Below are 27,549 nucleotides of genomic sequence, written 5' to 3' on the forward strand. Positions count from 1 at the left end.
GGCTCATGATTCAAAATTTATCCTTGGCTTTAGAATAATTTACATCAAAATCAGTACAAAATCACGTAAAACCAATAATCTGTTAATGAGAGGTGCATTTTAGTAAAATACTTGACTTAATTTTAAACAGCTATAACTATGTTCAGAATTATGCTTGTCCCCATTAAAATTCCCAGAACTAATGTTTATCATAAACATATACAGGATAAATTACCATCTATTCAAAACAAATGGTCACAAAGCGTATTTGCCATTTACCTAATTCATAAAATACATGTGAAATTTACTCCCATTCTTCAGTATTTTCCTGTATAAGCTGAGATGAAAAGAATGACTCTTCTTAGACAATGAATAATCATTTAAAGGGGAATTTTATAAGAAAAGCAATTTTTAAAATGAGAACTATGAGCCCAAGTGATATACTTCCCTTTCTCATCACTTCCCAGTCCGAAGAGGGTAGGATCACTTCCTTCTTGTTACTCCTTACGATCAAAGATCATCTCTTCAAGGTGTCCTTTCCCACCTCTCTACTGCACTTAAGAAAAACGCCCTTCCTACTGTTGGCAGGCATATTGAATATCGTCAAGATAACATTAAAATAATTGCTTTTATAAAATTACTTGTGCTTTATATCTGGGATATCAAGACCCATCGTGAACAAAGAAATATGGCTATCAAAGCTTACTTACAAGTAGTACCTTAATCCCTTCTCTTTCATTTCCAAGACTACCCTGTTGAGGGGGCTAGTCTACTGAGTACTTCACAGCCAGTGACTTCAGTGCCCAAATTCATGGAGTGGCATTCTCCCACATACATGAGCACACACACAACACACACACATCTCCACTACTCGCTCAGGCTCGCACACAAGCAAGCTCACACACACATTTTCTTTCTTTCCAGAACAAGCCAGAATTACAGCTCTTTTGGTGATTGTTATAATTTTTGGAATGGTTCATAAATTTTCCAAATTCTTTTAAATTCATAATACTTTTCTTTTTTCTTTTTTTTCCGATTGTGAACCATTCCATATTGCATCTTTATTGCAAAAGTCAACATGCTTCTTAGAAATTCAGATTGTAATTGATAAAACAAACATTACATATATGAATTTAAATGTATAAACAGTTAGAAATTCAACAATATCTCCTATTATACTATTACACAAGTTCACAATTTTGTAAAAACTATAATACAGGCATACTATACATAAAGAGGAACCACTATTCCTTTTCACATGATTTTTTTTCTTCTTTTTGAAATAATAATCCATCACTAGGACCTTTGTTTCACCCTAATAAGACTGTTTTCCAATTTATCATCCTAGCTAGTGACAATGTTTTCCCATTGTTACAACATGAAGAAATTGAGGGAAATTCTGCATTCCCTGGGGTTACCTTTTTACGCTTGGGCAGCAATCCACTAGTGAAGCAGGCTGACCAAGGCGGACTGGTCATCAGCTACTTAGAAAGACCTTATACACATTAAAGAGAACAGAGCTTGCCTCAGGTGGTATATGTTACCTCTGTAACTGAAGATGCCAAGAAAACAAGTCATGGTGTTTACTTTTAAGAGAAATTCTAACAGTAGGAGGTTTGAGAGTGGGGGTAAAAAAATCATAAAGGAAAAATATATATTCAACTATTTTATGCTGACATTAACTTAGATTTTCTATTATATTTAACCCATATTTTGAATTCATTTTTAAGAGTCAAAGAAGTTTTAGAATTCTTAGAACATTTAAAAAGTATTTTGGTCTTACGTAAGGTGTATTGAAAGAGAAGTTTTATACAAAGGGTCTCGAATCTTACTGGGAAAGTGTCTAGCCTTCACTCTAACACCCTTCTCTTTCACCCTCCACCCAATAACTAAAAGGGCAAACAAATCCTCAACTTTCCCTGTACAGTGTAATAAGATGTCAATTTTGAGGTTTTAAAAAAATCATATGAAAAGGAATCTCATTCTGTTGAACTGTCAGTCTACTGAAAATTTTCTTACAGCTCCATTATTTTACTGTAATTTTCAGTTTCCAAATACAAAAATACAACAATTCTTATTGAAATCTATACGCTGGTAGTTTTAGTACACAAAAAAAAAACCAAAAAAAAAAAACAAAACAAATTATTTACAAAATTATACAGTTTAAGAAAAAACTTTGTACAAAAAATATATAAATCCTTTGTTCCCTCTATCACGTTTAAACTGTCAGGACTCAAAATATTCACCACAATGAATCTTCCAAAATATATACCAAGTGAGCCACAGACATCAAGAACATTTCATCAGAGATGACGGAGGAGGAAGGAGCAAGACTGCTTATTCTAGATACCCCACTGTAACATTTCCCATCCTTTTTATAAGCTTATTTTAGTTTCAGTGTTATCAGAAATATAACCACCACCTACGAAGAGGAAGTCCTTGTTATTGTGAAGGGGAAGTTACATGAATGTAAAAATGATCCTGGTCTGACACATCATTCCAGGAAAATAGGTAGAAAAGAAAAGATAATCAGAATGTGGGATTTAACTTCGTGTAGCTAAGTAAATCTAGAGTCCTGATGGTTTTAAGTTTCTTAGTGAATAGTTTCTACTTTAAGAAACAGTCCTTTACCTCAAGAAACAAAATCCTTGATATAGTGATCACCAAGAACCTACCAAAGCCAACAGGGAGTTTTACATTTTCACACCGCACACATATAAAAACATAGATGTGTATGCCCTTGAAAAAGTGACATCCTATGTACATTAATAATTTTATCTCCCCAGGGATCAATACAGTGTAGTGTTGCTCCTCTGCTTTTCCGTCTAACATTCAGAACACAAGGACAGAAATTTACATATATATTTTACTTAACAGATATTCTGCTCTATAGTGTACAGTAAAAATGCACACAGTGAGGAAACTGCCTACTGAAGGATGCGTATGTTCATGGATAGCAATAAGCTATAAAATTATAAAAAAATAAGGTCATCTGATCAAAGTCAAGTCATGACTCCCATTTATTACTAGCACACCCATCCCCTACCCTACCCCAACCCCCACCCCACCCGTCACCTCACCATCATGGTTTAAATTTAGGAAAAGAATTTCAGACACTTTTTAAACCCTTTTGTGTAACTATTAACTAAACTGAAAGCATTAAAAAAGAAAAAGAAAAAAAAGCTGGTGACTGACTCTCCCCATAAATCTTTCCATTACTCTCATCAAAACACTTATTTATCAAGGTGCTGATTTAAACTTTTTATTGGGGGTTGACTTTTAGTGGCCCAAAAGAATCACTTCTCTCAGTAATGGGTAAGTCAGGCCTAGTAATAAAAAGGCAGAAGAAAAAGGGGGTGGGAAAGGGGCCATGGGTGAGAACCTTTTATATTCTGAGAACTTAAAAAACAACAACCCAAAACACCAACTGAACCAATACTCACTAATTTCAAAGCAAATTAAGGCTCAGCAGCAACAGAAGTCCAGGAGAGTTAATAAATGACAGAATGAAAGTACCATGGAGCTAGCTTCTATTACCTTATAGCATTTAAGAACACAGAGATTGTTATGGTTTACACTAAAATAGTACTTACTACTGCACATAACACACACACCCCAAAATTTAGGTTTAATACAAATTGGGCTCCTCCTCAGTAAAAAAAAAAAAAAAAGAGGGAAAAAAAGAAATTTTACTTTTCTTCCAAGACAACTTTTGAAAGCAAAAGGGCATTTCAGTTACAAATGTCTCTTACTGTCTGACGACCCATCCATAATAGCTAAGAGTTAAGAGATTCCAGGCAATTTTGACATTTAAAGAAATTTTATCAGCAGATTATAATCCAAAATAAAATTTCTGAACACCCTGTCATTTACATCATAATCCAACACCAATAGCAACAAAAACAGGTGGTGTGGAAAATAAGGCTCTAGAGATTATCCATGTCATTCCTGTGGATCTTCACAACTGTGTAAAAGTCACTAGGCCTTTGGTGCTTTAATATCATGAACAGTTATGAGATGTGTTTAAATAGCAAACTTGCTGTCCTTAAATCTACTGTGTTGAAAAGAAAAATAAAAAAATTTTTTTGGCTCATTGACGTCTTTAAATAATTTTAAAAGTTGTTCTTCTAAACAAATATTCCTAAAAATTATACAGCTCGCTTCAGATTTCATCTTCGCCATGAACGGGACTCATACTCATCTTCATCTTCATCGTCGTCATCAGGCAAAAACAAATCTGAGGTTTCTGTTTCCTGAAGAAAAGAGGAGAAAATCTGCTTAGTGGTACAAGAAAGTTAAATAAAATACTTGTTAGGACAAAGGACAAACAGACTAAATACAAGTATCTTTCAGAGCAAAAAAAGCTCAAAACGTTTTTTTAAAAGTACTGGGTGGGGCCCAGCCAGGCGTGGCTCAGCGGTTGAGCACTGACCTAGGATCCAGGAGATCGTGGCTCGATTCCCGGTCAGGGCACATGCCCGGGTTGTGGGCTCGATCCCCAGTAGGGGGCGTGCAGGAGGCAGCCGATCAATGACTCATCATTGATGTTTCTCTCTCTCTCTCTCCTCCCTTCCCCTCTCTGAAATCAGTAAAGATATATTTAAAAAAATAAACATACTGGGTGGGATAAAAGTGGAAAATACTACAGTAATTAATGAATAAAAATACAAGAATGAACTGTTCTGAGCACTCCCGACTGTAACCTGCTTTGCCCCACCCTGTATGTATAGTCTTCTCCCTTGCTAACTTTCTTTAGTCTTAACAGGAGAAGATTTCCATTCTAAAATCATCAGAAAAATAAAGTATATAGTATATGAACGTTTAGTAGGGAAAATAAAATACCTATAAAATGCTTTTGGTAAAATTAATTTAATTTTATTCCATTAACTTAAAAATGAGGCAAGCAAATGACCATTCAAACTCATAAACTGATTATTTATGAGGGGAGAATATACTAATTTCCCCACGACACTGACATTCCAAATCGTATATAAAAATGTAAAATGTTACACAAAGTAGAAGTATCTCCAAATAGTTCCCCAAATATCAAAATTTTTCTAACACAGGAAACGTTTCTGCTTTTGTTATATAAAACTACCCATATGGCTAGAAGACTCTTGATCAATCATAAATGCCAGTGATCTTTTAAACAAAAACTGTGGTGAATCAGGAAGGTCCATTTTAATAAACTAATTAGAAATATAGGAGTAAAAGAGCAAAATCAATTCTCTTATATTTTAGGAGGCTGATTATTTAGCACTTGTAGTATTTAAATCCTTGACTTTCCTAGTCTTCCCTTTTATGTCTGATTTCCTTACACTGCCATTTAAACCAACTATACATAGAAGGAAAGCAAGAAACTAAAACATATTACTTATGGAACCTGAATAAATGAAAAGCTTACACAACCAGCTAAAACTTAATTTGTTCATATAACCCATGTCTTCATTTACCTGAATCACAATATCTAGAGCCCAAATAAACGCCAATAAAAAACCCCCCAAAAACAGTCTCTCTTACACCAGAAAATAATCCCTCCAAGAGCTTTTTATGTTTATGTACCTACCGGTGCTTTAACAAACTTCTGGACTAGTCTTTGCTAACTGCATTCATGAAATAATTCGGTGTTTATTTTTTATACTATTTACTTTAATGTAGGGACAATGTAGAACTGGGACACAATCTCATGCAGTTCTTTCCTTTCCCCCCCTTTCTCTCGACCATTATGTTTACCTCCTCCTTGACTTCTTCTTCCTCCGTCTCTGTGGATACAGAAGGCACCTTGGCCTTGTGCCATGATATTTGTAGCCGACGGTCTTTGAATTTTGACCCTTGGTTTGCAGCCTAAAATAGATTTTAGAAAAACACAAAAGTGTGTACTCACATTTACTAATGATTCCTTCAAACTGTGTGTTACTTAAAAAGTGTAATGACTGGGAGAAAAACCTGTTAAAGTGGATCTATGAACAATATCAATGAGAGCTAGAAAAATGAAGTCCGTTTTAACTAGTGGGCCGTGTGTTCTGGTCTACCCAGAAGAGTCCATGATTTATTTTTCTATCGTGTAAATAAAACTTGTCTTGATTGAATGACAAATTTAAGTATTTTTTTTTAAACTGCCTATTCATCATATGGCATCTCTTATAGCCCCACCAATATTTGACAAAGCTATTTCCACCTTCTGTTCTAAAATGCTATACAACTATGACAACAAATGTTAAACATCTATTATCCCAACTCAAGGTAAACCTGCTCAGCTTCAAATTATTCCTCCGTACTACCAAATAACATTTTTTCCCTTCCCTGCACATTTCAATAAAAAGAGAAAGCAAACATTTAATTTTAAAGACAAAGCAACAGAGACAAAAGAAAGGGGACCCTACATTTTATGAAAGGGAAAATTTAGTTATTCCTATAGCTTTCCTATTAACCATGCAAAATTATAGAATACCCCCAATTCTTGGTTCAGTCCTGAAAACTGTGAAAGAAGAGGTTCTTTTAAATTTAAGGTTTCACTCTAGTTTTTCTAAGAAAAATGTTGATAAGGCTCATGAAGCATTTGCCAAATGTTTCCACATAACACTCAGATCACTGCATTGTAATAATGTATAATAGGCCAGACCCATAGCCAGTTAATTACTGTCTGCATAGAAACTGGCCTGTTCTAAGGAAAAATTCCCATTATACCTTGTGGAGGTTGACTGTTTATAATCTGACACCAAACATTTGACCCGCGGGACACAACTAAACTGACGTATCAAAATGGTCCAATCTAAATACACACCTATCATCTTTTAAAAATCAGGTAGTTGCTAAGAGTGGATCTTAAAAATTCTCATCACAAAAAATAACTGTGAGGTGATGGATGTTACCATATTTCAGTAATCACTTCACAATTATAGATATATCAAATCGTTATGCTGTACATCTTAAACTAATATAAACTAATAACATGTCAATTATATCTCAATAAACTGGGGGGGGGGATTGGGTAGTGTGTGTGTGATGGACATCCCTTGACATTACTCTGTCCTTTAACACAGAGCCCAACTATAGACAAATGGTTTCAGTTTGTTCATTTTTGTATTATTTGAATTCTACTTTTCAGTTTTATTAAGGTATAAGTAACAAATAAAATTGTAAGATACATAAAGCATACGACATGATGATCTGGCATATACACTGTGAAAGGATTCTCCCCATAAAGTTAATTATAAGTGCATCATCTCACATATTTACCTTTTGTTGTTTTGCTGAGAACATTTAAGTTCTACTCTTAGCTAATTTCAATTATACAATACATTGTTATCAACTATTGTGGCCATGTTATACCTTATAGACCTTATCTGTTATTTGAACTTTAAATTGACATATTACTTTTATAATCAGAAAAATATAGATATTTAACCTATATTAACTATGTTGTCCTCCAAAGAGGGGAGCAGTTCTGTTTTCCAAAAGGAACTTCAAGGAATTAAATATATTGCATATATGTATATTACTAAAGAATTAAAAATTTAATTTGTATGTAGTTAGTAACTAAAAATATAAACCCCAACTATCTAACTTATAACAAATTAGATCAGTAATTAGAATAAAGATGTACAGTTGACCCTTGAACAACATGGGTGTGAACTGTGTGGGTCCACATATATGGAGATTTCAAGGGTCAACTGTATTTTCAATCCATGGCTGGGACTCACTTCAGAATGAAAGATACATACAGACTAAAAGTAAAGGATGAAAAAACGATATTTCATGCAAATGTAAATGAAAAGAAAGCTAGGGTAGCAATACTTATACCTGACAAAACAGGCTTTAACCAAAAGGCTACAGTAAGAGACTAAGGAGGACACTACATAATGATAAAGGGAACAATACAACAAGAGGATATAACCCTTATAAACATTTATGCACCCAACACAGGAGCACCTAAATATACAAAGCAAATCTTGATGGATCTAAAGGGAAAGATCAATAGTAATACAATCATAGCAGGAGATTTTAACACCCCATTGACATCAATGGATAGATCTTCCAGACAGAAAAGCAACAAGGAAACAGTAGACTTAAATGAAACACTAGATCAGATGGATTTAATTGATGTCTTCAGAGCATTTTGCCTCAAGGTAGCAGAATATACGCTCTAATTTGCAAGTGCACATGGAACATTTTCAAGGCTAGACCATATGTTAGAATACAACACAAGTAACAATAAAGTTAAGAAGACTGAAATTATCTCACGCATCTTCTCTGACCATAATGGTATGAAACTAGAAATCAATCACAAGAAAAAAAACTGAAGCTCACACAAAGACATGGAGGCTAAATAACATGTTATTAAACAATGAATGGATTAACAATGGGATCAAGGAAGAAATCAAAAGATGCCCTGAAACAAATGAAAATGAGAACATAACCCAAGATATATGGGACACAGCAAAAGCAGTCCTAAGAAGAAAATTCATAGCATTACAGGCCTACCAAAAAAAACTGAAGCTCACACAAAGACATGGAGGCTAAATAACATGTTATTAAACAATGAATGGATTAACAATGGGATCAAGGAAGAAATCAAAAGATGCCCTGAAACAAATGAAAATGAAAACATAACCCAAGATATATGGGACACAGCAAAAGCAGTCCTAAGAAGAAAATTCATAGCATTACAGGCCTACCTCAAGAAACAAGAAAAATCTCAAACTACCTAATTTTATATTTAAAGGAACCTGAAAAAAGAACAAACAAAGCCCAAAGTGAGTAGAAGAAAGGAAAGAATAAAGACCAGAGCAGAAATAAATTAAGAGTCTTAAAAAAACAAAACAAAAGATCAATAAAACCAAGAGCTGGTTCTTTGAAAAGCTAAACAAGATCGACAAACCTTTAACCAGACTCATCAAGGAAAAAAGAGAAGGCAAATAAATAAAATCAGAAATGAAGGAGAAGTAACAATCGACACCACAGAAATATGAAAGACTGTAAGAAAACATTAGAAACAACTATATGCCAATATACTGGACAACTGGGAAGAAATGGATAAATTCCTAGAAACATACTGGATCAGGAAGAATCAGAACATCTAAATAAACAGATTACAATTAATGAAACTGAAGCAGTAATAAAAAAACTCCCAACAAACAAAAGTCCCCTTGGACTGGATGGCTTTACAGGTGAATTTACCAAGCAGCCAAACAAGAACTAACACCTATCCTTCTCAAACTATTCCAAAAAATTCAAGAAGAGGGATGACTCCAATCCTCATCTTACAAGGCCAGCATTATCCTAATTCCAAACAAGATAAAAACACTACAAAGAAAAAAGAGCATAGGCCAATATCCCTGATGAACACAGATGCTAAAATCCTCAACAAAATATCAGCAAACTAGAACCAGCAATACATTAAAAAGATCATATACCATGATCAAGTGGGATTTATTCCATAGATGTAAGTTTGGTACAATATCTGCAAATCAATAAACATGATAAACACTACATAATACTACATGATAAATAAACATTACATAAACAAATTAAGGATAAAAATACATGATCATATTAACAGATCAATAAAAATAATTTAAATCCAGTACCTATTTATGACAAAAACTCTCAGCGAAGTGGGAAGAGAGGGAAGAACCTCAACGTAATAAAATCTGTATGTGACAAACGCACAACCAATACCATACTCAATGAGGGAAAACTAAAAGCATTTCCCTTAAGATCAGGAACAAGACAGGGATGTTTGCTTTCACCACTCTTACGCAACATAGTACTGGAAGTCCTAGACACAGCAATCAGACAAGAAGAAGAAATAAAAGGAATCCAAACTGGAAAGAAAGAAGTAAAACAGTCATTATTTGCAGATGACATAATACTGTACAGAGAAAAACTTGAAGATTCCACCAAAAAATTACTAGAACTGCCCTGGCCAGGTGGCTCAGTTGGTTGGTACATCGTCCCATATACCAAAAGGCTGCAGGTTTGATTCCCAGTCAGGGCGCATATGAAAGGCAACCGACTGATGCTTCTATCTCACATTGATGTCTCTCTCTCTCTCCCCCTTTCTGTCTCTCCAAAATCAGTAAACATATCCTCGGGTGAGAATTAAAAAAAATAATAATACTAGAAATGATAAATGAATTCAGTAAAGTAGCAGGAAACAAAATAAATACCTAGAAATCAGTTGCATTTTTTACACCAATAATTAACTATCAGAAAGGGAAACTAAGAAACCAACCTCATCTATAACTGCATAAAAAAAAAACCAACAACAAATAAAATACCTAGGAATAAATTTAACCAAAGAAGTAAAAGACTTCTACTTGGAAAATTATAAGACAGTGAAGAAAGAAACTGAGGAAGATACAAATAAGTGGAAGCATATACCATGTTCATGGATAGGAAGAATTAATATTAAAATGCCCATACTACCCAAGCAACCTATAGATTCAATGCAATTCCTATCAAGATACCAATGGCATATTTCACAGAAGTAGAACAAACATTCCAAAAATTTATATGGAACCACAAAAGACCCAGAATAGCCACAGCAATCTTGAGAAAGAAGAACGAAGAAATCATGCTACCTGATGTAAGCTATACTACAAGGCCATAGTAGTCAAAACAGCATGTAATAGCATAAAAATAAACATAAGGATCAATGGAACAGAATAGAGAGCCCAGAAATAAACCCACACCTTTATGGTCAATTAATATTTGACAAAGGAGGCAAAAACATACAATAAGGTAAAGACAGTCTATTCAATAAATGGTAGTGGGAAAATTGGACAGAAACGTGCAAAAAAATATAACTACACCAGCTTCTTAGACCATACACAAGAATAAACTCAAAATGGATTAAAAACTTAATGTTAGACTTGAAACGATAAAAATCCTAACAGAAAACACAGGCAGTAAAATCTAGGCCATTTCTTTTAGCAGTATTTTTTTTTTTTTTTTTTTTTTTGACATATCTCCTCAGGCAAGGGAAATAAAAGAAAAAATAAACAAATGGGACTATATCAAACTAAAAAGTGTTTGCACAGCAAAGGAAACCATAAACAAAATCAAAAGACAACTCACTGAATGGGAAAACATATGCACCAATGATACATCTGATAAGGGCTTAATATCAAAAATTTTTAAAGAACTTACACAACTCAACACCAAAAAAACAGACAATCCAATTAAAAAATGGGCAAAGGACTGAATACATACATCTCCAAAGATGACATACACATGGCCAACAGACATATGAAAAGATGTTCAATGTCACTAAACATCAGAAAAATGCAAATTAAAACCACAATGAGGTATCACCTAACACCTGTCAAATGACTGTCATCAATAAATCCACAAAGAAGTGTTGGCAAAGATGTGGAGAAAAGGGAACACTTTTGCACTGTTGGTGGGGGAATGCAGATTGGTGCAGCCACTGTGGAAAGCAGTATCAAGTTACCTCAAAAAATTAAAAATGGGCCCTGGCCGGTTAGGCTCAGTGGTTAGAGCATTGGCCCGCAGACTGAAGGGTTTCAGGTTCGATTCCGGCCAAGAGCACGTACCTGGGTTGCAGGCTCAATCCCCAACCCTGGTTGGGGCATGTGAGGGAGGCAACCAAATGATGTGACACTCTCTCTTCCTCTTTCTACCCCTTCCACTCTTTCTGAAAAGCAATGGAAAAAATATCCTTGGGTGAGGATTAAAAAAATAATAATAATAAATAAAGTTCAAGTTTCACCCTATACCACTGAGTATAACAGCTAAACCACACTACCACAGTTAAAAAATCTTGTAGTTAAATTGATGCATATTGCTGATCAGTATTTCTCTCTCCCCCTCTCCCTCCCTCTCTCTGAAATCAATAAAGATATTTTTTTTTAAAAAAGTTCTACACTCACTAATTTTAATGTATAAATATACAAAATTCTACTTATATATTATTTCATAATTTTTAACTAAAATATTTAACATATAAAGTAATACAATAACATATATCAGGGGTCTGCAAACTACAGCCTTCAGGCCAAATGTGGCCTGGCACCTGTTTTTCAACAGCCTGTGAGCTAAGAATAACTTTTATATTTTTAAAAAGAAAAAGGAAAAGAGAGAGGTGGGGGCAGGTGAGAGGAAAGGAAGAGAAAAAGGAAATGTGACTAAGGGTATGTGGTCATCAAACACCTGAAATACTTCCTATCTGGTTCTTTACAGAAAAACTCTGCTAACCTCTATACGTAGTATTAAAATATTTATATATTGTTACATGTTTTATGCTGTTATATATAGCTTGCATTGTATATTAAATATTTTATATATTTTAAATTTGTATATACATTAATTTACACATATTTTTATATAGGTAGCCGGGACCTAAAAGCCCCAAATTAATACATATCCTCAAATTTGGTTTTAAAATACACCACAAAAATGCTGACACTTCACCTAAAAGTGAATGTGAGGTTAAAAGGTCTGATTTTAAAAGTAATATATGTTCATTTGGAAAGCTGGGAAAATAGAGAAGTGCTGAGAAGGAAAAAAATTAAAAACTAACTTGAATTTTGCCACCCAGAACTAACAATTTAATGCACTTTCATTTTTTTTTAATGTTTAATCTTATATCCTACTTTTTTAACCTAAAAGTCAATCCCTGAGAATTTTCTCATGTCACTATTTTTTAAAAACATGGTTTTTGTTGTTTTTTTATCCTCACCTGAGGAGTGAGGATACTTTTTCCACTGATTTCTAGAGAGTGGAAAGGAGGGGGGAGATAAAGAGAGGTGAGAGAGAAACCATCATCAATGTGACAGAGACACATCAACTGGCTGCCTCCCACACACACCCTGACGGAAGGCAGGGATCGGACCTGCAGCCCAGGTACATGCCCTTGACCAGAAATCAAACTCTCAACCCTCTAGTGCGCAGGTCGACGCTCTAACCACTGAGCACACCTGCCAGATCTAAAAATATGTTTTTAATAGCAGCAAAGTACTTGTGAGCATTTAGATTGTTTCCATATTTCACTGAATATAAAGCATGCTACACTGAGCCTACGTACAGATATTGTTTACGTACAACCCTAACAATTCCCTTGTGGTAAGTTCTTGGAAGTGGATTGCTGGATACAAAAATAAACTGAAGGACTCCAGAATTAGGTCCTCACCCTTCAGAATAACTTCACCAAAACCCATCTATCATCTTTCATACAGACATGAACCTTCCATGATCCTTTCACGATTGTTAAGGACAGTAAAAAAAATATTGAAAACGTACATTTTTTTACCTTAGGCTTTGTGGGATATAAAAGATCTCAAGAAAGAATTACCCTTTAAACTTGCTAAATCTATTTACACTAATATCTAGGCATATGTATTTCTGTATTTCTTTCAAAGGAAGCATACTATATTCCCCAAGTATCTGTTACTAGGGTAAATGTGTTTCTAGTATTCAAGATTGTCTGATAAGCACTTTATCAAAAACTAAAAAACAACAACAAAACACCATCAAAACCAATGGCAGTGTCTCTTCCTTGAACTTACCTATCTGTCTCAGCTTTGTTTCCTCCCTCCCCAAATGCCTGGGCATGCCCCTTTGCACAAACCGAATGCCCTGTTTCAGACCTATCAAATGCACTTATGTAAAACTGGTTATCAATAGATGTTCTAGAATGATTCTACTTATGAGAAGGAAAGAGATCCATATGAGCATAACTTCTGGGTTAAAACTTAAATATCTACATATCTTAAATTCCTAAGATTACCTACTTTTTATAACTAGAACTTTCTGCAGAGACAAATTTATAAAAATTCTATTTTACATCACACAGTATCACCTCAACAGAGCTAGTATTGGGTCTAAATGCCCAACTTATCTTTCCAACAATGAGGTTTTAATTTTATATACTCAATATTAAAAGACAAAAATTAACATTCGCCCAGCTTCCAGAGAATACCCTGCCCACATATAGTGCTCCAAATATTATCATCTTTATTTCTACAATAAGTCACTTAAAGCTAGTCTCCCACTTTATGAAAAAAAGAAAATAAGTGGCAGGCTAGTGAAATAACTGGCTCAAGAGTGAACAGGTCACAGCCCAAAGGTTCTAAAATCTGGACACTTTATAATCCAACTCTCCAATAGTCAGGGTGAAACAGGATTAACAGGCACCAAACTAATAAACTTTGAAATGAAGTCTTTCTCTAAGATTTCCCTCACCATCTTTAACACTTAATAAGACTGAAAATGTTTTCTCTTTTAAAAGTTGTCTGAGGAAGAGGGATCCTGATGCTATTAGCCAATTGTGCATTTCCCATCTTAGTTCTACCACTTATTAAAGGTTTGATCTTGGTTAACTTATATTTAAGCTTTAGTTTTCCCATCTGTACTCATGGGATTTCACATGCACTTTATACAGGTATTTAAGATTAAATAAGATCATGTATATAAATGCTCCAGCACAAACAACACAAAAAATATTTACTCAATGAATGAGTTGTTGGAAAGAGAATATACTGTTTATGCACAAAATAATAAAGACATTTACCTGTATCAAACCTCCATCTGCATGTTTGTTTAAAAGTAAATGGTCGCACATGTACACAGCACGTAACTAAATATGTCTCTTATCCTAATAAATTATTCCTTTGAATTGTGCCTCCATCCCAGATTATTTTCACTTATTAACTATAAACCAGGTAAACCATGTAATAACCCTAAAACAAAAATCAAAGATTGCTTTGGAACAATTTATCACTACAAATGCATTTATGAGGAGTATTATGGAATTAAAGAATATGAGCTACTTCTTGACCTTCAAATATATTAATAAAAAATTGCTAATACCCGTTTTTACTTCTTTTCTAATCTATAAAACATCTGACATTTATACAGAATGCAGCCAGGAAATGCTGGATACAATGTGTTTAGAGTTAGTACTTGCTGCTTTGAAAACTTACTGAGAAATGCTGCAGTAAGTCATCTTTTTCCTCTTCAATGAGTCCCCCAACTGACAGTGCTTTGGGCCGGTGGTCCACCACCATGTGATTGAGTGAGGCCCTTCCTCTTCCTCCACGACCTCGGCCTCTTCCTCGACCTTGGGAGGACATGGTCTTTCCACGACCCACTGGTAAGATGCCTAATCGTGCAGCCTGAATAACAATAACCGAAGGTAGAATAAAATATACAGTTAGACTAAACCTTGGAAAACAGAAAAAGAGAAAACTACTTTTTGAGATGTTAAATGCAGTGAGTCGGTAACTCCTCTTAAGCCTCACCTCAACCTGTAACTGACTGAGTTTTTTCCGTAACTCTGTTGTGTCTTCTCCTGAGGACAGCCTCTTGTGAAGGTCCAGTTCGGTATCTAATAGTTCTTTCTGGGCCTTTGGAAAAATTAAGAGTAAAAGTGTATTTTTTCAGATTACTTCCAAGATCTTATTCAGAATATTATTCTTACAGAATGACACACATCTCTTTTGGGAAAATGAGAGTGAAAGGGTGCAATACACATGGGGTGTTTTAGAGAAAGTAACTTTACAGATATAATACTGACATGTACAGAGTATAATGATATCAGTAAAAATAACAAGCAGTATTATTCCTTAAGATGGCCTAAAATTCAGACCTTGGAAACAGTCATCTGAGATGAGGGAGCTGAGAATAATTTTCACATAATAAAATATCACAAATAAAACACAATGGGGCAAAATAAATTATATTGTAAAAATTCATTCACAGTATAAACATAACAGTTACAAAACTGCTTTCAGATATGGACCCTATAACTATTGCCACACTTTTTTATTTCAGTAAAAGACAAATAATCAGTCTTTTAGGTAAGCAACTGTGAGAGATTCTTGTCCTCCCATATATATTCTCTTTAATTTTCAAAATATGCCCATGTTCTTTCTATAATTGGGGGAAATTTCAATAAAGACATTTTTATTATATTTTTTAAAAGCAATCTTAATGAAACACTTTACATTTCTGTACTAATAGAGGACCACAATTTCAAATGAAATATAATATTGTACACAAAAATTTGTGTTCTATATATGTATCTGACAACTTTATTCCAAGTTCTCAAAACGCTCAAAATTAACCTAAAATCCCACCACAGAGCTCAGTATAATGGAACCACTGTGTAAAGAAAGTATTCACCTATGATTAAAAAACCCAACAAATTAACAAAATTAGACTTAAATGGATCTAGAACTTCTGATTATTCTTTCCAAAAGAATGCCACATTTTTACCCGCATTAAAGCAAATGATATTTTTTGATTATAAGAAGAATGATTTTATTACAATAGTATTATAGAATTACACAAAAACTGCTGAAGTAGGAAGTAATCTCTTTGCTCGCTATTATTCTAGCAGTTTCATCTTCAACACAGAGAACCAAAAATTTTAATTAAAAAACACACACCTTTATTCAAACAGGGTACTATCACCTCTTTCAAAGAGAGTACATAGCATCTATAAAAATAGTTTTAAAACTTGTTACTATAATTGTCTCCTCCACAGACTATTAGCCACCTAAGGGTTGCACTGTACTTTCAAAGTGCCAAGCACATAACAGATGTTCAATAACCCTACGTTGAGTAAAAAATGCACACAGATACCTCTGTTTTGGTCTTCACTTTAGATGGTGTGGAGACCGCAGAAGATGTTTTTAATTCATCTTTCAGTTGTGAGATCTTTTCACCAAGTTCTTTCAAAGTCTTCATTATATTTGCTCTCTCTTCTGGTTTCATGTTTTTGTTTTTTTCTAGCTTGGATATCAGCATCTATAAAACAAACAGGAAAAAGTAAAACTATGCTTAGCAAAGCTTAATATAAATAACCCTTAACATTTTTACCATTAGATATCTCCGCAAAAATCCACTCTATACATCAATTCCAACAGGCAAATAATGAGCTCTAGTCTTACCTTCTGGCATTCTATTTGTTTTTCTAACACTTCTTGCCTTTTTTTCCTCATATCCTGTTGTAGCTTCATTGCTTCCTGCATGAACAGGTGAAGAAAAAGTTAGTGATGAATAACAAAATTTGCCAATGGTAAAGCCACTTTATTCTCAACTCATTTCTTCTGGGCCATCCCTATAAGAAGATAGATTTTCCTCCTAATCAAAAAATAGCTTAGCCAGCCTGGCGTGGCTCAGCGGTTGAGAGTCAACCTATGATCCAGGAGATCTCGCCTCGATTCCTGGTCAGGGCACATGCCCGGGTTGCGGGCTCGGTCCCCATCAGGGGCTGTGCAGGAAGCAGCTGATCAATGTCTCTCTCCATCATTGATGTTTCTGTTTCCCTCTCCCTCTCCCTTCCTCTCTCTGAAATGCATAAAGATATATTTAAAAAAAAAACAAAAAAAAAACTGAAACCAGAGATAAAAACTTTGAATATATTTTTCCCAACACTTCCAACATAAAAAGAGTTTACATTTATAACTGTACTTTTAAAAATATTGAACATTAATTAGCTGTACCTATGCAGTTTATTCACCTGAATGACCTAAGTGTACCTATGAGGAAAAACAAGAGGTGTTCTCACTTGCCAATAAGCCAAATCCCTATTTTTGAAGTTTAAAAATGTGAGATGAGGTACAGGTTAGGAACAATAGCAAAATCTATTGTTTTTGCCAGGAAAATGTTGCCTTACACCCTTCTGTTAATTAAACCTCAAATTATAGTGAGATAGTACATATAAATATTTTATTTGAAAACCTCTGTGAGTTTAAATCTAAGATGATATGAAACTCAGAACTGAATCATATAAATAATAACTACATAAATGTTATATTTTATGTGAAATATTATCCAACTTACAAAGCCAGAAAGAAAAAAAGAAAATAATGAAATAAAATGTCTCCTACTATCCCTTGGAGAATGAAAAAACATTACCTCAGTGTTATTTACTTTTACACAGAAAAAAGTCTTTCCTTGTGCTTGATGGCCACTAAAAGGCAACTGCAAAGCATTTTTTGTTTGTTCACCTTTTGTTCAAGTGTACACTGCATCCAGCAGCAGCTAAATACATATGATGATGGAGTTCCATAACATCAACTGTCAAAGTTATTAACATAATCCCTTAAGAATTCAGTGGGTCCTTTCCTCTACAATGAAAGAGCAATCAAAACTGTTACCTGCTTCTTTTTAAGAACTTCTTGAACATCATGAGACTTAGACCCTGAACAAAGTTTTGAAGGAGTCTTTAAGTTTGAGGAGCTGTAGATCATTTTTGGATGGCCTGGAGATGAAAATATCTGTGAAACAGGAAAATGATTCAATTAAATCTTAGAAATGCTTCAAAGTCATTTTTTATAAAGACTGCATATATTCCTTTTTGGGGAGTTAAATTTTATATATTACATTTAAAATAGACATTTATAAAACTAGTTCTTTATACATAAATTTAACTGGCACTCAAATAAAAAACCAAAAATTAACTTTTAGCAATAATGTTGTGTTTAATGCAATCACATATCTTTCTTCTTTTTGAAAATTGTGATAAAAAGAACTACAAGCTCTGACATCAAGGAGCAGGCCTGCCACTCACAGCTAGGTCCTCCTATTAAATATAAACAGTTTTACAGAGTATCAACCTCAAACAAGGGCACTCTTGTGACCATGATGAATCAAGACAATAACAAGATCACTCCATAATCATGACTAAATACAGAAAAAAACATGAATGCTATGCAAATCGTAAAAATGACTAACCAGCTCTCTCTCCTGGCTAACAGAAATGACTACAGCTTCTTTACCAATTACATTTCTCATTCTAGTTTTTCCTCCTTCTAGCTACACTTACTAAGATACCTGATCGTAGAATTACTCCTGTTTTCTTACATCCTGCCCCAAATCACCTAACACAGCCTAAACCTAAAAGTCCTTTCTAACACCCTTTAACTGAGGTGCCCTACAGTTTCACTGTGTACCTTCCCTCACTGAATAAACTCAACTTGTTCAACTACAGGTGTGTTCCTGGTGGTCTCTGGGTGAAGGGTACCACATGTGAAGTGTCAAATAAATAAAAACCCATGTTTCTAGTAACTGCAATTCTAAGAATTAAGATACTTTGTAATCATAATCAATATTATATTTAATCAAATGCTATATGAGTTTACAATCAAACGTAAGACAAGTAGTTAGCTCACAGATCTGACTTGCAAGCAAAGTGGTGGCCACCTTTATGGTGCTAGTTTTGGTAGTTAGATTCCTTTCCTCTTTTGAACAGATGACTCTCCAGTTAAACTTCCCCTTTTTAAGGCACAGCAGAGCTAGCTACATGTTACACCACAATCTCTCTAGTTCAAGTCTCTGCTAACACATTCAGCTCTTTTCTTTATTTTTAAATTAACTGAATACATGATGTAAGGGACACAGGATATATTAAGAAATTCATGAAAAATTCAATCATGTAAATAATATATCTAAATATAAAACTATTCTCAATCATACAATACTTAATTTATCCTCAAAATTAAACTACTTTAACTATGCAGGAAAGTAGTTAGAACACCTGCACAGTTGATGTTTATGTTTCTATTACTATTTATTAAAACAAAAATGACAATACTTATAATTTGCTGTGTGCTAAAACACTTATTGTGTGCTAAGCAATTTCCCTTCATGCTTTAAGAGAAATTTTTCAATCTTCATAGCAAATCAGTTTACTGAAAAGGAAACCAAGCCCGGCCGGGCATGGCTCAGTGGTTGAGTGTCAACCTAGGATCCAGGTGATCAGGGTTCAATTCCCAGTCAGGGCACATGTCCGGGTTGTGGGCTCGATCCCCAGTCAGGGGCGTGCAGGAGGCAGCCGATCAATGACTCTCTCATCATTGATGTCTCTCTCTCTCTCTCCCCCCCCTTCTCCTTTCCTCTCTCTGAAATCAAGAGATATATTTTTAAAAAAAAAAGGAAACCAATGTTCATGAGTTATCTAATACAGCTAATAAGAAGGCAGGATAAGTCAGGGCTGTCTATAATTGTGTGTGTTTTTTCCTATCTTTTAATGATGGAATTTTTTGAAACAGATAAAAGTATAGTAATATAAAAAACTTGATATGTCCATCACCAAGAAGCAACAATTATCAATATATAAAATAATACTGTTTTGTTTAAATCTCCAACTACATCTTTATACCAATATATCACTTCAATATGTAAATATTTCAGTTGTATCTCTAAAAGATAAGAGCTTCTAAAACATAACCATAATACCATCACCACACTTAAACAGTTAAGAATTCTTCAATGTCATTAACTATTGACATCTCCAGATTCCATTATAATTTTCTAAATATTTTTCCCACTTGAATTGGGATCTATTAAGGTCCATACAGTGTAATTGGTCACATCTCTTTAAAGTCGCCTTTAATTCTGTTCCTTTTCTCCTTCTTTTCCTTGGAAATTACTTGTCAAAGAAACCAGGTCACTCATCCTCTAGTATTCACCAGAGTATGGTACCCTTTAACTGTTCTTCTTTCCTCTAAATTTTTAAAAAATTGGTCACTAATACAGAGTTTTTATGACATTTTTTTCATTTTTTGACAGTATTCTAATAATCTTGGACAACTTCGATTTCTGGTTTGACAAAATATTCTAGAGTCATCTGAAACATTGTAGGTCCCAGATCTTGGGACAGCCATTTCCCTGGTTCCTCTAGGTGCTGGGGGGGGTTGGGGTGAGGACCATTACCATTGGGCTAGTCATTGTTCCAAGATCTTTTCAGTGAACAGAGTTAGGAAAACGTTTTGGAGGGGTTTTTGTTATTTGTTTTTTAAGATATAATACAATCTGAATTTATATTGATACTTTCGATTCAAATGCAGAACTACACTGTTTTACCTTAACCTTATCTTACATCTCTCTTTTCAACCACAATGAAAATCTCAGTTGTCAATGATACCAATATAATTCCTCATTTGATTTATCCTATTATGCTCACAAACTAGTTTCAGAATACCAGCAGAACCAACACTATAATTGCTGAGCTTTATAAACTGCTTTTTGTCCTCAGGATGTATCTCATTAGGTATAGTCAAATAAATGTGTTTTAAAGCACTCTCTATGCAGACATACTAGTTCACTTTTCTTTTTAATTTTCAGGGATTACTTTCATTTTATAATTCCATGCAGCATTTAAATGGTTTTAAGACAAGTCTACAAAACAAGATATAGCAAAGTTGTCTGTTTTCTTCCCTCCTTGTCATAACTACAAGATTTAAATTATATGAAGTTTTGTTTTTTTCTATTACAAGCAACTGCTTGCATGTGTTCACTGCACCTTTCTTATACCAACAGTGGCTGACTATGAGTTTTTGTTTCATTTTGCCTTTTTTACTTAATATATTCTAATGATCACCCCATGGTGTGTGTGTGTGTGTGTATATATTCCTCATTCCTTTGTAAAATTGCACATACGATATCGTGTAGCTGTACATGTGAAGTAACCAGTCCCCTACTGATGAATATTTGGATTGTTTCCAGTCTTTTGCTATTATATATAGTCTAGAGGTCTTGCACATGTCTTTTTATAGTTCGACTAGCATACCTTTGCATAGATTCTTACAAGGAAGATTACTGGTTTAGAGTAAATTCATACATAATTTTGCCAGATACTGCCAAATTTCCTTTCATGAGGGCTGTACCATTTAGCATTTCTATCAACACCTGAATCTCTCTTTTATATATGGCTATCCAGCTAGCCCAACACCCTATCATAAAGTCTGTATTTCCTCCACTGATCTGAGATACTGTGTTTGCAAATAAATTCCTATTTGCAAGTGAGCCTATCTTTAGATCTTCTATTCTGCTCAACTGGTCTGTCTCTTCATGTGCCAATATCAAATTGTTTCAGCTATACAGACTTTACAGTATTTTTTAACGTCTAGTAGAGTTAAACCTAAACCCCCTTGTAACTATTTTTCAGTTTTCCTAGCTCTCTTTGAAATAATCACCATGCTGGAGAGTCACAGTTTATAGATATATTCCTAAAAGGAAAAGAAACTACTTAAAATATATTTCAATGTTCAAGTTTAAATTATAACAGAATCACCTTCACTATGTTCATTAAAGAGAAAAATTTATAAAAGATATGAACTAATAAAAACATCTACCTATTAATAAATGGCTAAAATTCTCAAATTCCTACTTAGCTCTGAATAGAAAACAAATTTTTAAATGCAAATTTCTGGCTGAATCATGGAAATTAGGGAAGTATGCCTGCCACACTTAGGTTAGCTGTCACACTTATCTGAGAGAAACAAGACACTACAACTCCAGATAATTTTTTCATTTCTTTGTGTCACTGAGCACCTCTGGACATATCTGAGGCTCATAGAAACACATACCTGGCAATCCTCCCCAGCACCACCGGACTGATTTAACAAGTGTGCTGCATCACTCTGGTTAGCACTTGTGTGTCCAAGACGATGTTTTACAGGAACTTTGTTAAGAACATATGCGCCCGGTGTCTGTGGTTTGCTCATCACCTGTATATACAAAATAAACACGAATGTATGTGGTAAAAGTTTTTTATTAAATGCTCAGGAATAATACAAACTTAGGATAGTGACTACCCTGGAGAAGAAGATAAAAAAGAAAATGAGATGTGCCTGGCCAGTGTGGCGCAGTGGTTGTGATTTGACCCATGAACCTGTAGGTCATGGTTCGATTCCTGGTCAGGGCACATGCCCAGGTTTTGGGCTCAACCCCCAGTAGGAGGCATGCAGGAGGCAAGCGATGACTCTCTCTCATCACTGATGTTTCTCTCTCTCTCCCTCTCCCTTCCTCTCTCTGAAATCAATAAAAAAAACACATATTGGAAGAAAAAGAAAATGCGAAGGGAAGGTGCTTTAATTACCTCTAAGGTTTTATTTTTTAGGTGAAGTGGCAAATACATCAATGACTGTTATGTTATTATTCATACTTTTTTGGATGTCTGAAATATATCACAATAAAATTAATGTATATATGTATATATACTCAGAGAAAATTTTCTAATAATTTTTCTGTGTTCCCTTCAATATGTAATGCTTTGACAGACAAGCATTTTAACTGACAGTAGCTTAATATGAACAACAGTGTGTTATTCCCAAGATATAATACAATCTTAGACTGCATTAACATAACAGGTCTAACAATGAGGGGTGATGATATCACTCTTTTATATACCATTCAGCCAACATCTAGGGGAAGAATTCACCTTTGGGCCCTAACGTAAAGTGGGACCTAGACAAAAGAAATGCAGAGATAGGTGCAAATAAGGATGATGAATAAAGATAAGACTCTACAAGGAATACTTCAAAAAAAAATTGGAATGCATTTAATGCAAACAAGAAGACACCTAGGAGGAGATCATCATTATCATCGATATCTAAATGGCTCTAATGCATGGTGGTTTGTTCTTTCTTTCCTTCATCTGTCCATTCAAAGGTATTTTGGCAACATGTGCCAGGCCTTGTTTTAGGCAGCAGGGCTGGAATGAATACAAGAGACAGAATCCTCTTCTCTTGCAGCTTCCCTTTCAGTTTTAAAACAGAATTTTTCTACATGGAAAAAAGTAGGACAAAAGGTACAAGGGTGCCTGATTCTAACCCAAAAAACTCAGAAGTTCTAGGTTCAGAACTGTTCAGTGGTGGATGGTTATTATACTTCAGTATTGAGAAGAATCACTAAGGGTACTGCTTAAACATTAAGACTTATGGACCCTATATCTAGAGACTGACTGTAGGTTTTGAAACAAAAGGCCCAGGAATTTGTACCCAGATAAGTGATTCTGATGTAGAACAGTAAAACAGCACTTCTCAAACTTTAGGGTACAAAAGAATTACCTACACAGCTTGGGCCCTGATTCAGTAATTGGGGTGAGGCCCAAGAAATTGCTCCCAGGGGATCAGATGCTGTTGGTCTGCAGATCAAACTGAGGGGCTCTGGTGTAAAAGACTAAAGAACTGCAAACTGAGAGACACTGATCTAGAGGGTGGTACCAGAGGACCTCTAATTCCGTATGATCCAGTAGATTACCTTCTGGATACCTCCATGTACCGTTGCAGTAGGAGACTGCTGATGAAGGTGCTGTGGCAGGTGATGGTGCTGTTGTGACAAGTGACTAAGTGTTTGCTGCTGTTGCAGGAGCAGCTGTGCTGGGGACTGTAGAGCTGGTTGCTCATTGTTTTCTCTATGCCACAGGACTCGAATGAATCGGTTGTTTAGAACAGCTTCAGTGCTGGAAATGGCTTTCCTTGCCTCCTCATTGGTAAGATATTGGATGAGGGCTGCTTCTGGATCTCCCTTAAAAGCAACCTGTAAGAAAAAGCAAAAGCAACAACAAAAACACAGATATTAGCAAACAGTTAAGTGCAAATAAATTGATAAATAATTCAGAAGTAGAAAACCACCTGCTGAAATCCATTGTGAATATTTTGTAAATGAAGTTGTTTTTTGTTTTTTTTAAATATATTTTTATTGATTTCAGAAAAAGGAAAAGAGAGAGATAGAAACATCAATGATGAGAGAGTCATTGATTGGCTAACCCACAACCCAGGCATGTGCCCTGACCGGGAATTGAACCCTGATTGCCTGGATCCTAGGTCGATGCTCAACCGCTGAGCTACACCCGGCTGGGCTAAATGAAGTTCTTTACCTGCTAAAACACAACATGCCTATTTCAAAAATTATATATGGAAGAATGTTAGATTATTCAATAAATAATATCACTGTAAGCTAACCATCTGGGGAAGAGCTGTTAGATCCCTCCATGATATCTCACATTCAAATTAACTCCAGAGAGCAGAAAATATTTTACAATAACAAAATATCCCATAAAAATCCAGAAGAAAAAAGTGAGTATCTATATAATCTTAGGGTCTGAAAAGCCCTTTTATGCATACCTTATAGGTAGGGTCCATAAAGACAAGCAGCAGATTTGACAACACAAAATTTTAAACCTGTCAGTCCAAACATGCCATACACAAAATAAATGACAAATGGAAAAAGTATTTTTAATATATATGACAAGCAAAAGTTTGGAAAAGCATTATTCTAAATGCTTTCTTAAAAAAATGGACAAAGACAATGGACAGGTAAATATAAAAGAACTGTAAATGGTCTATATAAATTATAGTCTTCTACAAACAATTTTTCACTTAAGAAACTCATTAAAAAAATGTAATGAATCCATACTGATGTGGTTCTAGACACTGCATTTGGTAGTATCAACTAGCACAACCATTTTGGAGAACAAACTGCTGGTTCAAATAAAAAGTTTTAAAATTACCTTTAATTCAGCAATGCATCATAAAAAATAATGATTTATCCACAAGGAGGCTTACCACAGTATTATTTTTATATAAAATAGAAACAACATAAATTCTCAACAACAGAAAAGTTAAATACATTATAGCTAACTGCTACGGATTAAATTATGCTGCCATTCCCCACCCCCTGCCCACCCCCAGCCCAGCAGGTGTGGCTCAGTGGTCGAGCATCAACCTATGAACCAGGAGGTCATGGTTCAATTCCTGGTCAGGGCACATGCACGGGTTTCAGGTTTGATCCACAACGGGGGAGTGCAGGAGGCAGCTGATCAATGACTCTCTCTCATCATTGATGTTCCTATCTCTCCCTCTCCCTTCCTCTCAGTTTTTTTTAAAAAATCACGTGCCCCCCCAAATTCATATGTTGAACCCCTAACCCACAATGTGACTGTTTGGAAATAAGCTTTAAGGAAAAGCTTATAAGAGATAATTGAGGTTAAACGAGGTAATAAAGATGGAGCCCTAATCAGATAGGATTGGTGGCCTTACAGGAAGAGACCTCTCTCCTTCTACCATGTGAAGACATAGCAAGAAAGCTGCCATCTACAAGCCACAAAGAAAGACCTCACCGGAAACCATTTTGGCCAGCACCTTATTCTTACATTTCCCCAAAGTAAATTTATGTTATTTAAGCCTCCTAGTCTATGGGATTTATTATGGCAACCCGAGTACACCAATACACCCATCTACACTAAGCCATCTAATTTTTCTAAATAGCATAAATAATGATGAACTAGGAAAATTTTAAGAGAAATAAGGTAGAGACTTTGGGTATGATGATATCTTTTGTATTTTTTTAAGTGTGTGAAGCATTTTTAAAAAGAGAGAAAGTGTTTGTATGTACTCTTCTATGTAAATAAATATAGTATGTCTTTTCATCAAAAGGTTAATCATTGTTATTGCTAAGTGGTGAGATTTGAGTGACTGACTTATTTTCATTTAATGTATTCCCAATAATCTATAAAATTAAGCATGTACTACTTCTGCACTCAGGGGTAAAACTTGCTTAAAAATCTCTCAAAGAAGTTTGGCAGAACTCTGAAATACCAAGCCCCCCAACACTACTTTTTTTTAACCCTCACCCAAGGATACTTTTCCATTGATTTTCAGAGAGCGTGGAAGGGAAGGAAGGGGAAGAGAGAGAAACATCAATATGAGAGAGACACATCAACTGCTTGCCTCCCATATGCACCCTGACCAGGGCTGGGGATCAAGCCTGCAACCAAGGTACATGTCTTTGACCAGGAATCAAACCCGGGACCCTTCAGTCAGTGGGCCAACGCTCTAACCACTGAACCAAACCAGCCTGGGCCAAGGATATGTTTTTATTGATTTTGAGAGAAAGATGGAGACAGAGAGAGAGAGAAACATCGATGTGAGAGAGAAACATCAATCAGCTGCCTCCCACACCCGCCCTGACTGGGGATCAAACCCACAACCTAGGTATGTGCCCTGACTAGGAAATAAAACCTGCAACATTTTGGTGCATGGGACGACACTCCAAGCAACTGAGCCACCTGGCCAGGGCTACCTTCTTAAACTCAGTTATATAAATTATATTTTTATTTGATGGTAACACTATGTATCGGGGTAAATGACTGAAATTCCAACTTAAACAGGCCTCCAAGTACCCTCAATTACAGCAAAGCACTCAACCACAAATTCATAAATTCAAATATCCACTAAGTAGACAGCAAAATACAAAAGCTACAATTTGATGTTAGAAAGCATATTGCGCTACCTAAAATTCCAAGATTAGAACCACCCTTAACCAGTAACTACTCCAACACAATAAAAAAGTCAGTCAGTAAACAATCTTAGAAATTACCGCCCGGCCGGGCATGGCTCAGCGGTTGAGCATCGACCCAGGATCCAGGAGATCACAGTTTGATTCCCAGTGAGGGCACATGCCCTGGTTCGGGCTCTATCCCCAGTCTGGGGCGAGCAGGAGGCAGCGGATAAATGACTCTCATCATTGATGTTTCTCTCTCTCTCTCCCCTCTCCCTTCCTCTCTCTGAAATCAATAAAAATACATTTTAAAAAAAGAAATTACCAAGAATCTCACCTACCTAGTTAGAATACTAAAGCAGGCAATAAAGTCATCTGTCCAGAGATAAAACTATAAAAATCCAGTAACTAGCCCTAGCCAGTTTTGCTCAGTGTTAGAGCATCGGCCTGTGGACGGAAGGGCTCTGGGTTCAATTCCAGCCAACGGCAAGTACCTCGGTTGCAGGCTAGATTCCCTGCACTGGTCAGGGC

General features: G+C 35.2%; 1 protein-coding gene across 2 annotated transcripts in view; it reads right to left on the reverse strand.

Moving 5' to 3' along the window:
- Positions 1 to 924: 924 nt before the first annotated feature.
- The window catches only part of RBM27 (RNA binding motif protein 27), a 65,929-nt gene continuing 39,304 nt past the window's right edge, over positions 925 to 27,549 (reverse strand). For both annotated transcript variants that reach the window (XM_087816287.1, XM_087816288.1), the window contains 9 exons: positions 23,998 to 24,276; positions 22,323 to 22,463; positions 18,111 to 18,230; positions 16,899 to 16,973; positions 16,591 to 16,755; positions 15,246 to 15,350; positions 14,928 to 15,119; positions 5,713 to 5,823; positions 925 to 4,232 (listed from right to left, as the gene is read on the reverse strand). In XM_087816287.1, coding sequence (XP_087672413.1) covers positions 4,149 to 4,232; positions 5,713 to 5,823; positions 14,928 to 15,119; positions 15,246 to 15,350; positions 16,591 to 16,755; positions 16,899 to 16,973; positions 18,111 to 18,230; positions 22,323 to 22,463; positions 23,998 to 24,276 — 1,272 coding nt within the window. In that variant the 3' untranslated portion in view covers positions 925 to 4,148. The remainder of the gene's footprint in view (positions 4,233 to 5,712; positions 5,824 to 14,927; positions 15,120 to 15,245; positions 15,351 to 16,590; positions 16,756 to 16,898; positions 16,974 to 18,110; positions 18,231 to 22,322; positions 22,464 to 23,997; positions 24,277 to 27,549) is intronic.

Source organism: Miniopterus natalensis, chromosome 4 (assembly GCF_054644295.1).
Source record: "Miniopterus natalensis isolate mMinNat1 chromosome 4, mMinNat1.hap1, whole genome shotgun sequence".
Classification (NCBI taxonomy): domain Eukaryota; kingdom Metazoa; phylum Chordata; class Mammalia; order Chiroptera; family Miniopteridae; genus Miniopterus; species Miniopterus natalensis.